The sequence below is a fragment of the Phoenix dactylifera genome, chromosome 8, assembly GCF_051530095.1.
Source record: "Phoenix dactylifera cultivar Ajwa chromosome 8, Ajwa_hap1_PhDact_Kaust_v1.1, whole genome shotgun sequence".
Taxonomy (NCBI): domain Eukaryota; kingdom Viridiplantae; phylum Streptophyta; class Magnoliopsida; order Arecales; family Arecaceae; genus Phoenix; species Phoenix dactylifera.
In genome coordinates this window covers 32,189,653-32,207,806 of record NC_143197.1, presented here as the reverse complement: position 1 = coordinate 32,207,806, position 18,154 = coordinate 32,189,653, and the positions used below count along the sequence as shown (strand labels likewise).

The 18,154-nt window shown below is 37.6% G+C and overlaps 1 protein-coding gene and 1 non-coding gene across 3 annotated transcripts; one reads left to right on the top strand and one right to left on the bottom strand.

Annotated features, from left to right (window-relative positions):
- Positions 1-5,187: 5,187 nt before the first annotated feature.
- Positions 5,188-5,261, top strand: TRNAI-UAU (transfer RNA isoleucine (anticodon UAU)). Its single transcript has one exon. It is a non-coding gene; the product is annotated as a tRNA-Ile (tRNA).
- A 3,104-nt stretch (positions 5,262-8,365) lies between these two features.
- LOC103704165 (uncharacterized) lies at positions 8,366-17,914 on the bottom strand. 2 transcript variants are annotated; one of them, XM_008787353.6, is made up of 7 exons: positions 17,771-17,914; positions 15,308-15,613; positions 13,523-13,616; positions 11,900-12,018; positions 11,718-11,825; positions 10,773-10,832; positions 8,366-8,576 (listed from the first exon to the last, which is right to left on the bottom strand). In XM_008787353.6, the coding sequence occupies exons 2-7, from the start codon at positions 15,611-15,613 to the stop codon at positions 8,523-8,525; spliced, it is 741 nt and encodes a 246-aa protein (XP_008785575.1). In that variant the 5' UTR covers positions 17,771-17,914; the 3' UTR covers positions 8,366-8,522. The 2 variants fall into 2 exon arrangements, with proteins under 2 accessions (XP_008785575.1, XP_008785576.1); XM_008787354.6 differs by having other exon boundaries at positions 8,366-8,573; positions 17,771-17,912.
- Between the last annotated feature and the right edge of the window lie 240 nt (positions 17,915-18,154).

Below are 18,154 nucleotides of genomic sequence, written 5' to 3'. Positions count from 1 at the left end.
ACTATATAGGGAGGAAAGTTGAAAAAACCTGCTGATTGAAACCAAGAAACCAGTGACCAATTACCAAGCCAATGATGTTCGTCCAGCTTCCCGAGACCTCTTCTTGACTAATGTTTTCTTTTAGATAACTAGCTAGAACGGAACAAAACTTCCTCACCCATTTCATTCATTGCAGTGGTTGACGCACTGTCCCATGATATTGACATCTCGGGCCACATTTGATAATAGATTTCTTCAAGTTTTGTGGCAGAAGGCTGTCTGCTGTGCTGACCACAGACCGTCGGCTGATACAGTAATCCATGGGATGACGGCAGTATCCATCGTATCCTTTCCACGTGTTGGACTACCCACAGGACCATCACAGAAAAAAAAACACTAGATTAGATGAAGCCTTGGGGCAGGAGAAAAGTGAAAACGACCAAGTCCTTTATTGGGGTACAGGAGCTGAGGAAAGTAATTCTCGGTGATGTATATGCTGTAATGAATATACTGCCACTAGTATAATATTCGACAGAACATGTACAAATTATTTTATCTCTAGTCTAAGATATATATTTTATGTGTCATCCAAGGGAGGAAGTAATCATTCTGGTTGGACGTAAGTTGCATTATAGGAGCAATCGCTGTCGTGTGGGCAAATGTTGTGGCTGGGTGAAAACGGAGCCTCTTCTATAATTTATCTCTTTCGAAAGGACGACTCTATAATTTATTGTTCAGGATTTGGCTAGGTCACAAACCTCGGACTTTGACATGCTTCCACATTGGTACGCGACGGATCCCCCTAAACTAACACCAGTAATGAAATATAAATTGTGGATGGGATGTACATAGGGATCTCGCAACTCCCATATATCCTGCACAACATGCACCATATGACCATGAACAAATCCAATCGGATCATCTTATTCTTGTAGGCCTCGTCCCGGTTGGCCCAAAGGAATGAGATGACCTAGTTAATATGGTACACAGTCACACTAATGAACGTGGTGTAGAATATAATTTACTTTCCCTTTCATCTTGCTCAACCCATGTGCATCAACATGAGATTATTTTCTAGATGGTGCATGCATTCTTCCACCATGCAATACCATTTACTCATACAATGCTTCGATTGAGATAATTTTTTTTTAAAAAAATTTGGATAATTTTTGAGATCTATGATATGGCATCACATTTTAAAGGACCGCACGACTAGCGATCAAGTCCAAATTTCATCATTTTCAGCTCCAAATAGACTAGTCAAATAGAAATATTTTTTCGACAAAAATATGAGTGGACATATTACTTAATCAAGAAAGAATTAGGTGGAACAACAGGAAAAAAAAAAAGTGGATATAGGAGTTGAGATCTACTTTTTATAAAATTTTAGTTTTTTTATATTTATTTTTATTAATCATGCCTATTTTTGGAAAACTAGTCATATACGAATTAAAAGAGAAATCTAACCAGAATTGTGTAAGGACGGATTACTATTATAAATGGAGACTATGTACCTAAATTTTTTTGATTATCAACAAAGATAAAGAGGATCTAAACCCTATTTTTGTTAATTTTTCATCTTTTTTATATTTTTTTAGAGATTCGAGTTGAACGGAAGAAAATCTCCTCCATCAAATCAAATCAGTATAAATAAAAATTGGTTATGATCTTAACTATAATTTGAATTTATAAATTACTTCCATACATTTTATGTGAATACTTACATCATAAGACTCTAGGCTATATCTTCATTTACCTTTAAGATTCAGAAATGGTCACATGGCTTAATTCATCCCATAACTAATCGACATTTTACTACATTGGAGTTGAACTTTTGAATATCACAACTCAACCATTAGTTGGTCATGAATGCCCCATCCCATTCCTTTTTCTTATTCTATAACCTTACCAATTAATGGCTTTAGCCGCTGTTACTATTTTCGCAACCTAAACCTAACTAATACTTAGTTGTTTCCATTTCCTCATCTGTGATAGAGAAGGATCAATAAGGCTTGGATGGGCTGCTCCAAGGGAAATCGAATGTTTGTGCCTAAGTGGTACCTTCTTCGTAAGGATGTGACCGAGAAGCAAAAGGAGGATTGCTAGAGCCGCAGCTCAAACCAACGCCGACGAGCACTTTGCATCAAATAAATCTTGGGAAAGGACCTCTCAAAAAATTAAATTAACAAAAATTGTTGGGAGAAGAAAATAATATTCAGATACAGTTACGAGAAGAATTCAAGAATTCAATCATCAAAACAATAATGGGCACATGGGAATATGGGATAATATTATTCCTCATGAAAAAGAAAAGAAAAAAAAACATGCATAAAGAAAGGAATGCCCTATTAGAAACTTGGGACTATTCAACTATCTGGCTCGGGACTTGAAACATTAAATAGAAATTGATTTAAGCTAAATCAAGCAAATTATTGAACTTAATACACCTCGGGGAGGCTTATATCCTGCAGATTTCTAGGCACATCCTTACGACAAGTTGCCCACTTAACCCCAACAAGAATCCAGCACATTTATCGATCGAGGGAGCTTTTAGACACCAAATAAGCAAATGCATGGGTTCATTCAGATGCCCTTACCTCGACTTCGCCATACATCTAATATGTTCACACGACTTTTACTGATCCACTTCAATTATAGTAATGCATTCTGATGAGTATATATATGACAATATCTCAAGTGCTCCAAAATTTCAGACAAACAGAATAAGAAAAGAACATTTAATAGGAAGAGGTATATGTCACATACATAAATATCACTGTGATTATATCACTTCTACATGATGGTGTCAATCTACAAGCAACATAAATCACATGTATCCTCTAGTGCTCTATGTGGCTCCTCCAGCATCTAAACACTGAATCAGCATGCATCTTGATGGAGATATCACAAGCTTCCCACTCAGAAGTCAGCGCATGGAGGAGCACTATTTTATTTATTTATTTATTTATTTATTTTGTACAATGATTGTTTATATCCGATGTGTATAAATGCGGTCGATAAAATCAGAAAATAAATACTACAGAAAGGTGCCAGTGCAGGCACATGGTTCAGTGCAGCAAAGAAGGCAGCCCAGTTGGTAGTGGAGGAGCGCTATAAAAGCTGGAGTCGTGCAGAGTATAGCGAGATTGGGCTTGTGCACGTGTTGGGCCGAGAAAGCACAGGAATCTCCGATCACCAGAAGAATCCAGCAGGTGACCGGCTCTAACCGGGATCATCTGCAGCCGCCGGTGGCCGGGCCAACCACTCTATCTTCCCCTGCTGAGAGGATCCCTTGGTGCCCAATCTTTTCCGCCACTCCTCCCTAGCTTTCTCCATCGATAGTGATGTCGACCTCCGCTCCGCTGACCGGAGGTAACCAGCCTTCGACAAACCTTCACATCTACCACCAATATTAATACCCTCGCTTCCAGGGAAAAGGCTCCGCGGAGGGCGCGGACCAACCAAGCATGAGAGACGCCGGCGAAGCACCGGACTCCAACGTCGAGACGTAAGCTGATTTCCTAGTATTTATCTCTCTTTGGAACTCCGACGAATATTTTTCGGCGATAACCACGAAAAGGTCGAACATTTTTCGGGATGGTGTCTTATTTTCGGCACGTGCCGATGTGCCGTTCAACGGCGAGCCACCGAATAGCGCCACGCGAGCAAAATCAATTCTATCGCTTCGGTAGCGCGAAGGGACGGGAATGACTTTCGAGGGAAGGAGGGAGGGAAAAGAGAGGGATCAAACTTTTGACTCAAGGCTGTGAAGAAACCGTGAGGATAAACACCATTGACGGCTTTTCTGGCAGCATCCCTTCTCATTATCCCTCCCGAGAAATGGAAAGGCTTTTTATTTTGATTTCAGCAGGTTAAAAATGTTGCTAAAAACATGCAGAAAATTAAACCAGATTATATCATCTTGATCAATATGTTTGGATGCAGAATAGCTATCCGTCCCTCGAACATATTTAGCAATCGACATTCGTTTTTCTAGCAAATAAAATTTTATTCAGTTGGTGTTTGCATGGTTCATAGCAAATTAAGGTGAAAGTTAGAGGTAGAGGGAGAGAGAGCATGCTTTGGATGGTTAACATTGTTTCACCTTCTTTCTGAAATAATCATGTGCAGATAAATATCTTTCTCGGCTTTTGACTGAATAAATTTATCTACCAACTTTACGATGGAGTTTGCCACTTTAACCCGATAATTTCGTATTAATACTCATCCTCAAATTAGCATCCAAAGATGACGTAGTTGTAGGTATTTTCAGTAGGTATTTTCAATACGTATTTTGGCTTAGGTTATTTCTTCTTATCCAAGAAAAATATTGTAAATTCAGCAACTAATTGTATTTGCATCTGCTTTCTAATTTAAATTAACAATACTAAAAAAAGAAGAATAATTTATTTCTCTCTTCATATGCATGTGCACAGTAGATGCTCAATGCTAATATAGTGTAGCTATCATCTCGATGTAAAGCCGATAATGAATATGCTCAAATTATATCTTGTGAATGCCAAAAAAATTTGCATGCGCTTAATACAATATTCCTTTGGAGCAACTATTGGTACATTCTAACTTCTCAATTAAAGCAAATCGTCGAGCACAACAATTTGAGAAATGAGATTAGGGGGCGGGCATCAAGATGCCTTGTTTCCTTCACTATCTAGTTAAATACCAAACATGTCACATCAAGCATATAATACATAGGAATTGATAACCAAATATATTATATTGCTAAACATAGCCCTCATTGTTTGGAACCATGTGCCTAAAAGCCCATCTTGTTGTCTTCTTTGACACCTTTTTGGATGTCCATATAACATTAGAATATTTTAGCCTCTTATGGAGAGGTTTTGAGATTTCAATGACAATTCACAATCGCTATAAGATTAGAAAGAGCTGAGCAGATGACAACATACAACCTAAAATATTTAAAGGAGCATAGGGAAATAATTGGTTGCACAAGCAAAGTCTGACAAAGATTTGTCCTAATGGGAGCACAATTAGATTTGACCATGTAGCATGTTTTTAAGCGCCGCCATGCATGCGGCACATATAATAGGCATCTAATTTCGATAAAAAAAGAAAGATGAGACCCATGTTGGATTTTTGACAACAAATGAAGCTAGGTTTTATTAAAAAAAAGTTTTACAACATGTCGATCTTGCTATTAATATTTTTTTATTACATTTTCAAACATCTGGTCCCGTAGCTCAGTTGGTTAGAGCGTTGGTCTTATGAGCCGAAGGTCGCGGGTTCGAGCCCCGCCGGGACCATAATAAATTTTTTAAGTAAACAATAACCATATTTTTTCCTAATATTTTTGATTTAATCTAAGCTTATCTAGAAATAATTAAATATATCTACCAAAAAAAATTAACTTAATCTAAGCTTAATTAGCAAAATATATATTTGTTTCCAATAATTTTAATTCAATGTAATCTTAATTATCTAGTATTTAAAGCTATAGTTTGGATGAAAGTCATATTTGTAGTCTCCAGAGGATACGTTGGTCCCAGTGTTTTCTCATACTGTGGAGTTCAACCCAACATAGATCCCACCCAAGCAAATAGTTAATTCTTCTCGACTTTTCTACGTATGAGAAATGTGGTCTCCCAAATAATTGAGCAGGCTCAACTTGGATCTCGTATGTGAATATGTTCAACCCTTCCAAATCACTTACGCAATGTTCTCATTAACATGTTAGTCAAGCATCTTATGTCGTAAAAAAAGCTAAATCAGAAGTCTCTTCCCACATACATATATAACAACAAATTGTCATTGAATACATTCTCTTTGTCAATTACCCTCATATGCATGTGAAGATCATGCATTTGAGTCCTATAAATGGAAGTTGCAGGACCCAAGTCTTTATCGAGACAGCATTCTAATACTCTCATTACTGGGCCACCAAGGTAGTAGCCTGGTAGTAAGAAGGTGATAATTCCGCCCAAGTTGCCCGGGTTCGAAACACGCGGGTGTCAATTAAATTAGGAAACCGGATGCCCCACTCCCGGCTGGCTTGTTGGCGGTTATGTTTTCCTTCCACTTGTATCAAGATGGCACTAGATGGCGTACCCACACGTGAGGCGGTGAACCCACGGATCGGGAAAGGCACGCGAAACCTGCGATCTGTATCGAACATTCCCTAGTGGAAGAGGAGCCCAGTAATGGGGCTGCTACGCGGGTGGGCTGGTCCCTCCCCCTCCCCTCCTCTTATTTACCAAAAAAAAAAAAATACCCTCATTACATGCGCTCGGTGCAATCAATGTTTTCCATAACCCAGCTCTATCGCTATCCCCCGGCCAAAATATATGTTTCTTTCTAATAATTTTAATTTAATTTAAGCAAGCCCCATTAGGACCACCTATTGACGCTTTTTTTTTTTTTTGGTTTTGCACCTCATCATACAGCTCCAAATTAGAATTAATCAATAATGGGCCAGGCTTCTTCGGACCTAAACTACATTCATTTTAAAAATTCTTCAGGCCAAGTCTATTTAAAATTAGACATTTTTTATGCTCAAATCGGGCTCAGGATCAGCTCTACTCCAAATGTATTGAAGATGTGCAGTCTTTTATTTGCCACTGTTTCATCTCGGGACCTTCAACTCTGATGTCAAGGTCAATAGATTTTTTCAAAATCATCAGCCTGAGATGCGTTACTGCTGTCTAGACTCCGCATCGTGGAAGGTTTTAATTTGCATAAATTGACAGTTGGCCTGAGAATTTACTCGATGACAATTTGCAAATTGTGGGAGGAAATTTCTAATTTAGCTTTCATTGCAACATAAGATGCTCCATCAACAAGTTAAGGAAAACATTACGTGAGGTGAAGGTACCATCAAATCTGTTACTGATTTGGAACGCTGGAACATAGTCATATATCAGATCCAAGTTGAGCCTAGTCAATCATCTTTGAGACAAGGCTAGCCAATTATTTGGGAAACCACAATCTCATATGCGGATAAGATGAGAAAAAATACTACTTGCTTGGGCGGATCTCACTTGCGCTAAACTTGAATCCTCAGTGTAACAAACATATCCTCTACAAAACAAGACTTATGTCCAAACTACAGTGGAAATTGCTGTCATCATTTTTTAAGATCCATGTAAATGATTATTTTAGTTAGCCAATGCTACGCTAATTAAGCTTAGATTAAATTAAAATTATTAAAATGTATAATTATTTCTTATTCAGGGCTCAAAACCAGGAGCTTAGATTAAATTAAAATTATTAGAAAGCAATATATATATATATATATATATATATATATATATATATATATATATATATATATATATATATATATATATATATATAGAGAGAGAGAGAGAGAGAGAGAGAGAGAGAGAGAGAGAGATGGATTTGGCTACACTTAGTGGATCTCTACACAGATATAGTCAGATTTATATTGGATAATGAAGGTCTTACATCGATGATCCGAGCTATTAGATATAATCTACTACTAAGCTTTTTATATACCAAAAATTATGTAATTTAAAAATTCTTAGCCTATACATCAATTGATCAAAAAATATATATGATTTAATTTTACTTAAACTGTCCAATTTTTGTGACCATTTGATGCATAAACTAGAGGCCTCCAAATCATATGATTTTTTTACATGTAAATAATTTAGAGATGCTAGATCACATCCAATGGCTCAAATCATTGATGTAGGATCATTATCGTCCAAATAGACTTGAACAGATCTAAGTGGAAATCAACTTGAGTGTAACTAAATATAGCTACTTGCTTGTTGAAAAGATTTTTCTTGCCAAAATTATCAGCATTTTTTCAGATATTATTCACAACAGAAAGCTCAGGCACTTTTGATAAATGAGCTGTAGAATTGATAGCCCACACAAACAGAAATTTGTTTCTGAAAATAACTAATTCAACCATATAAATGACACTATTATTGGCACTGCAAATAACTATCTACAGATACCTAAATCAGAAGCTGGGCTTAGGGTGGTGTATTATATACCAATCTCTAAGCAGTAATTTTTTGCTCTCTAATGCAATAACTCAATCAAACAGTAAGCATGAATTAGGGAAAATGATGGTAAGAAGACAATGAATGCTGGAATTAAATTTCTGCCCATGCATGCCAAAAGAGTGGCTTGCATGTCGGAGGAGATAAAATGAAAAAAGCCAAATCATCAATAATAGGAATTAGACATATGACAAAGACTATTATGCACTGATACGTTGGATGTTACGAGACTTCAAACAGAAAATGGAAAGTTCTGATTAGGCAGACATAATCTAGTGATAGTATCAAAAGAAAAAACACCAAAAAAAGGTCCAGGCAATGAAAGCTGGAGGTTATGGACCTATGATAGGTGCTGCACGAATGTAGAAAAGAATATGGGGCAAAGCTAAGCTCATCTGCAAACCATGCATAAAATGTTGGAGCCACCGTGCATACATACATAAATGTACATATACATATATAAGAAAAATCACGTAAAGATGCAAATTAATGAACTAAAACCTTGATCAATAGCATATATGGAGTTCCCTCTTATCAAACTACAGGTTCTGCTTTCCGAGCCTGCTTCTCAATCCAGGCATGTACCTTCTGCAGCATAATTGACAACATGTTGTTAATTGAGGAATTACAACACAAATCAAAAGCATAAGTAATACCTTGTTTTCAGCTATTAGCAGCTAAGGTCATAAGGAAACTTAAGCCTGATAAGATTTTTTTTTTGTGTGGCCAACAGCAGGTAGCTGGCACCCATCTCTCCAAGTGAGAGATCTCAGGTTCAAATCTGAGTGGTGGCAAATAACCACAATATTCTTTAGGGAAAGAAAAGATTTTAGGTATGCAGAGGTTCCCCTATTAGCAGTATAATTTATTTCACAAGAAAAATACAATCTCTCCCCCCCTCCCCCCTTTTATGACCATATATGACAAATGTTTGCCCAATTCTGCAGATATCCTTCTAAGGCATTGCTTTCCTATTTCCCAATTATATATGCTACGCCCTATTTACTCCTATTACATACTTTCGTGCTCTTATGTTTTCATCTTTTCTTATCTCCAGGAGCCAATAAGATAAATTGATGGCCACAGGTTGAAGTCAACATGGCCCTGCCTAAGGAGTTTTTTCCTTTTTTTTTCAGTACACTGCCTAAGGAGTTCTTTGATCTGCAGCATTACCAATTTCCGGCTTCCTGACCTTGCAGGGTGCAATGTTTAAAGTTAATGCCTCCTAAATTTCACTATGTTGTTAACTTGATTTGTCATGATTACATCATACCCAAGTTGCTGACACCACTGCAGTCTGCAGGACCAGCATCAGTGAACCGCCTCCACTATTATGACCATGAATAAATGCGGGAACTTCAAGCACCAATCTTGTCCTAGGAGAAAGCTATTGGGCATGAAGATTCAGGTTTTAATGGAAGAAATTTGTGCCATAGTCTAAAATAGATATGAGGGGCCTGGAGAAAAGGTGGTGGCAGAGGTGAGCCTCATGCCCATCAAACCTTAGGTCTTTGATATTGGAGAGGAGTTCTTGTTTTGACTTTAGTAGGAATTGTGTTTTGGTTGAGGGAATTGGAAGGATAGGGGAGTCAATAAAAATGAATGGAAAGGAATTTTATAGAGAGACAGGAAACAAAAACTCCTGCTATAAAGACCTGAAACAACAGAATAAGATAGCTGGAAGCAAAAAATAGAAAGCTGTCATTTTCCAATATTTTTCTCGAGTCCAAATTGATGCACCTTGGCATGCATATGCATGGAATGTCCAGCTGATGAACCCCAATGGTGGCTTATACAATTGACATACCTTGATATTGATACATCAAGAAATTAAACCAACAATCAAAACTCATATGCCTATATCTTGATTGCTTTTTGAAACACAGCCCCCGTAAACACAGGAATGGCAAGTCATAGTTTTGGAATATGTGGGTGTTATTGACACAATAAGCAGTACTTACGTAAAACTGTTTTTTTGTCAATTTTACACGTAACACTTAAAAGATCCCAATCATTAATTGATGGTGCGCATCAGGGCCCGACACTCTCTAAGGTGGTTGAGGGAGGTTGCTAAGAGAGCAGGGAATCTTATGAATGGAGAAAGCATTTGTCACATGGACCTAATTTGATCAGCTTATGGTGGATGAATAATTCACCACAATGTGAGGGTGAGGCTAGAGATGAAGACAGGTCAGAGAAAAATGACCTCTATTTTACGTGATGACACAAGGTATACTGGAGAAGAAAAGACTGCCCATGTGGCAGTGGAGGTACAAGGTAAAAGGCAGGTACTGATGGGCCACACCTATCGAGAGTTACAGCCTGCATCAAATACACATCAGGCCTAGCTGCCCCATGTAAAGTGGCACTAATTGCAGGCATCCAAAAACATTGGCAGCTACCATTAACAGATCTAGGATGCAGGAGCTTCCAGAAATCAAGTAGACATACGGCGCTGCCATGCGCAAGGAGCCAGCATGTCACTTTAATATGCAGTTTTATATTAAATGATTGCTTTAAAGTGATGAGAAAACCATTATATGGTGAAAAAATAAGTGTACTTTGGTTGCAAAAGAATGTGACTGTTAGATGTTATAGCCATGGTTAGAACCTACATGCTGGAAGAACACATTAAAAAGCAAATGTAAAGTGGAGGGCAGGGAGATTTTGCAAGTTCAGTGACAATCAAAAATCAACAAATGAGGTGAACTTTATAATTCCCAGAAAATCTGGCAGGGGGGAAGGGGGTACAAAATAATCAAGAGTAAATTCAAGATTTATTACCTTTATAGAACTTTCAACCTCCTCAAGTTTATGCAATATCATATCTCCATACGGTGACATCTGCAGGTAAAGGCAAGGAAAATAGAGTACAAGTGAGCTTGCAATCGAAGACAATTATGATGAGACTTAACATGTTGGCATACAAAATGAAATTTGGAGCTTCGTTCGACTTACATGGCATGAATTAGCAAACAAGCATTTTTGTTGTAAATTTGAAAGTCTTTGTAATATTAAAAAAGTAACTTTGCTAAAAACATTTGGTGGCCGACACTGACAGGAACTAGCAGTGATTATGGAATAAAAAAATAAAATTTGAACTTTCACAAACTCATAACATTTCTGCAATATATATATATCTGCAATCTAAACATCGGACAATTCAACAGAATTAAGCCTTTTATATAAAGTACTTAAGACTGTGATAAAATTAGCAAGCAAATTCATGGTTTACAAGAAAATCTCTTCCAATGAAGCAATCGACATATCATGATACATTTTAGGTTTTGAAGTGTTACAAAACAATGTTAAATTTTCTAAGAAGTCATGACCAAAAGATGACATCAGCTGCCAGTGATGGGAGTAATACAAAAAATGTTTACACTCTTCACAATAACGACATGTGAACAGCTGGAACTTTACAAAGAAGAAATTGAGACAAATATTAAGCTCAATTGAGAAAATGGTTTCTGAGCTCCCAAGTTGACAAGCATGGATTTTTTTTAAAAACCCATTGGTATGACTGAAAGTCAGCCATTTAGATTATCAGTGTGATAAATTTGTAATTGCAGGACTTAATACTAAAAGTTCAGCTAGCCAATGTAAGCTCAGTGCTGATTTTATTGATAAGCTTGGAACAATAGTAACATATTTTATTGCACAACAAATTGATTTAAAAGTAAAATATATAGTGAAGGGATGTAAGCATGAAAGAAAAATTTGGCATACCCAAGTACCAGGTTGAGGACCAGAAACCAAAGATTGGGGATCATCATTTACAGAAGCCTGCTGACTGAAGCCTTCACTCCTCATATTTGAAATATGTGTTAAAACAGCCTGTGCAAAGCACGGGTAGAGTTATCAAAACTATGACATTCTGGCAAAAGGCAAAAAAATGTAGTAAGGAATACCTTCCGGAAAGCCCTTGGATGAGCAATTCCTTGGATCTGAACATCATCACTTGCAGGCCTTCTTACTCTTGCATTCTCAATTCTGACAGAGTATATCCCAAAAAAGGACTGCAGATATCCTGGTAACAAAAAACAGTGTGTTGACAAGTATCACGGTGATGATTCAGCCCTCATTGTAAATGTTCGAATCAAAACTTTGATTCTCATTAAAAAACGGTTTTGTATAAACCATTTTGGTTTCTTTGATCCACAGTAAAATGAATTCATCTTTATTTCTACAACACAACTGCGCACAGCATGAATCAGCCTTAAATAACCACTTGGCGTATTGAGCACCACTACATGCTAATTGTGGGGCATTTAAGATGTATTCCATGCAGACAAAAACCTTAAACATTCAAAAGGTTAAAGAAACCATTATGTGCTGATGATATGATAATGTAATAGTTTCAAACTTTCACAAGTTAGCAGGGTAGTTTATCATGCATCTCTCACACAAAAAACAAGAAAAATGCTCCTAATACCAACCAAAGTTAGAAAAAAAAAACTAGCAAAGTGGAAAGGGGAAAATTAACAATTTAATATTCCTGAAGAATAATTGTTCATTGAGAGTAAATATTCTCTATAAAAGGCAAAAAGGGCCAAACAAGAGCAATAGATGGAGTACAACTAGCCGATGTGTGTCCTTGAAGGCAAGGTCTTGATGGTCCTATATGCACTCTACGGGAACGATGTAACAAAGGGCTGTTTTGATGTTACCTCAATCCCATTTGGACACCGGTGGTAGAGTCCAGGACACTACTGATTGTTGAATCATAGCAGTCTCAGTGCTAGGCCCAAAAAGGTGTATAATCCAAATCCATGACTTAACTGAAAAGACCTATTTTACACTGCTTAATTAGGATTTCAAATTTGTATTTCAAACCAAAGTTGCTTGCCTGAGAGAGATGTAAATAACAACTGTTGCATCTAGAAGCTGGAAACATGTTGTTGAAGACAGTCCAAACGTAAAAATCGAGAACTATCAGTCTTTTTTCCCCTTTTTTTGTTAATCAACTCCACACTCATAAAGAATAGCACCCACCCACTTCCCGTAGGAAAGCAGGGCATTCATGCTTCAGCCAACAGGTTAAGCAGCTGGAAAATGCGCTTACAGAAACATGCAAAATGCATGGTAAACAACTTTAGACAAATGATATTACAAGATGTAGGAGACCTGATTGCACTACTTAGCAGCAGAAAAGATGTCGGCACACCTTAAGAAATTTTTGAGAAATGACCTTCTCACTTGCCAGATGGAAAATTTTTTCCATTGGCCTCCCAATATCATCTTTTCTTTCTATTCTTGTTTTAAATACACAAGGCTGGTGCCTTTATGAAGAGTTGCAATCCAACAATAACTCTCAAAAACCTTCTTGAAATCAAAATATGTTCCTTTTTCATATTAATTTACTGCTCTATACCTTTATGTGGGGTTGGACCAATCCTAACTAATGATTTTATGGAACACTGAATGAAAACTAAGATAGTTTAGCCGGTGCCAGAAAATTACAAAAAGATGTCTACATGTTACGCATATAGCATATTCATGCAATGCATTTCAATTTCTTGATCTTCCCTTACCTTGTTCAATTACAATATCTGCAACTGAAGGGAGAAGTACATGCTTCTCCTTCTTCAGAACTCCAAAACAAGGGAAAGATAGTGGTCTTGTCACCTGCACCAAAATAAAATAAGTGAATAAACAAGTGAAGACAAATTCAAGATCTAAGAAAAAGCATAATAAAGTTTGAATTTTTTGTCTAGAGCTAATGAACAAAGAGTGAAGCCATTTATGTTACTTGGATCTATTGTACAACACTTTTCATAGTACAGACAAATAGAGATTAGAACTTCAGCAACTTTATATTACAAGTTGGACTTGATTTCTATATGCAACAGCAAGATATTATATAAAGGAGATATAGAAAGAAAAGGGGAAACCACAGTTGATAGCTGACGGAAACTGATACAACACCAGAGAAGTTTTTTCCAGCTACATGGTGCCCTTTGCCCAACTGTTTCCCTTTCCATCTCCAATAACTTGTTTGAAGAAGCTTGAAGCTATCCAACCATGCCATTGCAACATATATTAATCAGCAAAGTAGCTCCTTCCCTTTAACTGAACTGGAGGCATTGCATGTCTTACCCTCAATCATGCAAGCAAAATCTCCTGAAGGAACTCAAGATCAAAGTACAATGGGTAGGATTCTACAAGATAAGTCTTTAATACCTCCATAAAATCAGATCATCTTCTGCAACTATTATAGCCACATCTCTAGTTCTTCAGAAGAATTTCACCATGAATACTAAAAAATACTCTTTTAAGACAATGGAATCCCTTTTTGTTGCTTATCCCCCTTCTTCCTCTTTGAACTTCGTTCCTTCCCAATCCACATTGCTATTGGCAAAAAGCTCTATATTAGGTTCCAGTAGGTTTTTAGAGTGGAGATCCAACATGACCTGAGAGGCCATTACTTGGTGCCATAGTAAAAGGCTTGGACTGACAAGCACAATGGCACAAGTTCGAATCCTGGAGCAGCCACGTCGTACCCCCCCTCCCCCCACAAAAAAAAGGAGGTTAGATCTAACACCAGTTTGCCTCTTCCAGGACCCTGAATTGCTAGGACCATAATTGGATAATTACCCTTTTAGATCTAGCATGGCATGGATCCAATTAAAAAGGGGAAATATCCAAATTTATTCAACTGAAGATCTAGGTTGGTTTAGGCCTTCATCTTAGGTAATGAACAGATAGGTCTGAGATACGTGGATCATGTATCAGATCTCAACCTCATCTTGGAAATTGGAAGACTCCAAGTTCCCATCCTAGATCATGTCACTTTGGGATACCGTCAATGTCCTTTGTGGATCTATCTATACATGAATTAGAAATGCAAAAGGGGGTCGGGAATGAGATCATGTGCCAGAATAAGTACCAAAAGCATGTGCAAGGCCAAAGGTTCATGAAATTACCCATACAACCAATTTAATCAGCAAGACAATGCGCCACCTCATCCTCAATAATCACTACCTAATGAAAAGTTAAAATGTTATGCCATAAAAATTTCACCTAGCTTATGACAATAGCATTATATCACCAATAGCCAAGTCTATCATACATAAATATACTAGATTGTCATCTTTTGCAATTGCATGAAGTACTTGGACTCTTTCTACCCATCAAAAAGAAAAAGGAGGAAAAGAAAAATAGTTTCCTTATAAGAAATAACTCAAAGTCATATAACATATATTCAAGCAAAGCTGAGTAGTAATTATAATAAACATCTGTTACTCCACTTTTAAGCAATTAAGTAGTCATAGAGCATTACAATAAAAACAATAAAACCAACAATTTCTTGATTTTACCTTGTAAATAATAGCATTGGTGGTCACATATAGCTTCCTAGACTGAAAATCCTTCCGCAATATGCGTCTTCGTATTGGCAAGTAAAGCAGCATGAAGACCCCTATTCCCCATGCCAACATCAGAAGTAAGGAATATAGAATCCACTGAGCTGTTTGATATTTGACATAGTTATCTTCCATCTCTTCAAAAGATGCACTATAGAGAATTGTGTCGTCATCAGCATCAGAATACTCATTTGAAGTTGAACCTGCCAACAAGCGTCTTTCCAAGATATTTATTTCTATGGCCTCTTCTGGTGATCCCATCTGAAATCAATCAGGTTTTTGATAACAATATCATTCAGTCATCAAATCATAACATGAATAAATGTTCCAAAACTACAAGATTAGTAACAATCATCTTTTAGCAGCATGTCTGGTGAGAAGGATGTGTTGGTACAGCTCAGACAGAAAACTTTATTAACTTTTAACCATTCTGTGAAAATAAAATAACAAGCCTATCCAATACCTAAGTCCAATGAATAGAAATTTTAAGTGCATTCAAGTTACAAGGTAAATTATGAAGTCCACAGGTATTTGATGTAGTTACCACACAATTTCCTACTAAAAATATTAACCCCCACCTGCAACTTAATGCATTTCCTTGCCAAAGCTCAATACGACATATCATCATTTAAACGGTGTCTTGTGGACTCTAAAACAAGATTGAGGATGTCTATACATACATACATATACACATATATATACATATATACATGTACATAACATATATACACATATACGCATATACATATGTGTGTGTGTACATATATATCAAGCAATATTGCATGTTTCAAAATCACATTCTTCGTTGCTAAGTCAGGCAAGCATAGTGTATGCCACACCCACTTGTTGTTATAAGGATAAACCTGCCATACAAATCTGTAACATAGCTTCAAGCATCCACCAATAAATAGAAGTCTTTATGCACCTAACCCTCCTTTTACTTGAGCTAGTTAGCTGCATAATGATTTTACATCCTACATGTTTAGGGTTATGGGTTGTGTGTGTTGCAGAGGGGGGAGGGGGTTGAGACCCTCTGAGCAGACATTTTCTTATTTCATTTGGTGTAGTTGAAGTAACTTATGACTTGGACCTTGCGTTCACAAGGATAGTCCTCTAAATTTAAGGACTGCTACGCATAAAGGGCAAGCATTTATGTGAAGTGGCACTTCTTAGGGCAAGCAATGTGATGGAAGGGCATTATGCATGTAACTTGCTTAAGTGACTGCATGCAAACATTGTCTAGAGTGTTCATAGGACGTTAGATTTTTTATTTTTTTGACCCCTTTTTCTCTTTGTGAACACCTTCATTTGGTTCCACTACAATCCTACATGTGGCAAAATCACTGCACAAGGGTGAATAAGAATTAGATTTGACCCATCTTAGATGTGAATGGGGTAGAGAAAGTTGGCAACAAGATGCTCCAAGGACAACCATCATGGTGGAAGGCTTCGAGAAGAGTGGAGGAAGAACAGAGGACTGGACTACCCTATATGAAGAGATGCTTGCATGTTTGCTCCATGTTCAAATTCTCCTTGAAGAAGTAGAGGCGACAAAGAAGGATAACACTTAGTCTTAGATAAACCCATGGAATGTCGATATCAGTGCCCATGTGTCAAGCTTTGGATATGGCTACTGTGAGCTTTAAGAAGTACCATGATATGATAAGCAGATAAGCCGAGTTCGGTAGTTCCCATGACCATCTATTGTGAGGGGATATGCATTTTGGGAGCTAAATAAAGGGGAGTCCGAACTTATTTTAGCAAGGACTGAAAATCGAGCCTGCTGACATGCCTGAAGTGCCACATTAAAGTTTAGATAAAAGATATTATCATCATGCAGTATTCTTGGGGGAAAAGGTCTTGTTAATGTCACAAATTGAACTAGAATTGGACAATTAACCACATGGAATCAAGAATCTCAGCTGTGGAATAAATTTCACAAAACTTTGTTTTGGCCTGGAACATTTCTGACTTATGCATATACCCTGAATTTCTTCTGATGTTAAACAATATTTCAGCACAGAAAAGATACAAAGACTAGTTTTCCAAATTGCTTTTGCACTTCCTAAAGAAAGCATAGCTGTTCGACAAAGTTAAAGACAGAAAATTGTCGTTGACTTTATCTTGTTAAACTGCTTATCAATAGTAATTACTCATTCTTCCTCCTCAATGAACTCGACGCGCCTAAAACACAAACCCTCATTTTATCGGCTCTTGGGCATCAAAGATTTGTTCACTTTTAATGACTATGATTGCAACAGAGTAAATTTGCAGCAGAATTATTCTTTCTTCCGTTCAAATTAAAGGAATCGCTGGAAGAAACTGATATACCCTAGCCCGGCCATTCCATTAACCAAGAAAATTAGAAGGAAAGAGAAAAGAAAGAATGGAGAGAGAGAGCAATGGGGGCGTGCGTACCTAAAGGAAAGACGGGGCGATTCGAATGGACGAAGGGATCGAGAGAATAGAGCGTCCGAGAGAGGGAAGAAGAGAGGGGTGAAATCGTTCCCGTCGCCTAATTTTCTGCGTTTTGAATCGTCGAGTGCCCCTGCGCTTTTACACGGATTACCCCTACAACGGGCTTCGGTTTTCTACCCGTGTCCTAGAAGATCTGGGCCGTTGGGTTCATGATCGTCGAGCGGGAACACTACACAGGAGCGCATTCAGAGAACGTCCACAACGGCCCCGATTGCCAAGTTCTTGACACCTGTTCGTGGCGGATGGGAGGGATCGGCGCCCATGAGATCGGTTCGGTCCGGTTGGAGTGCGTCTCTGGTTTTGGATTGAGTGCGGGTCAGTCTA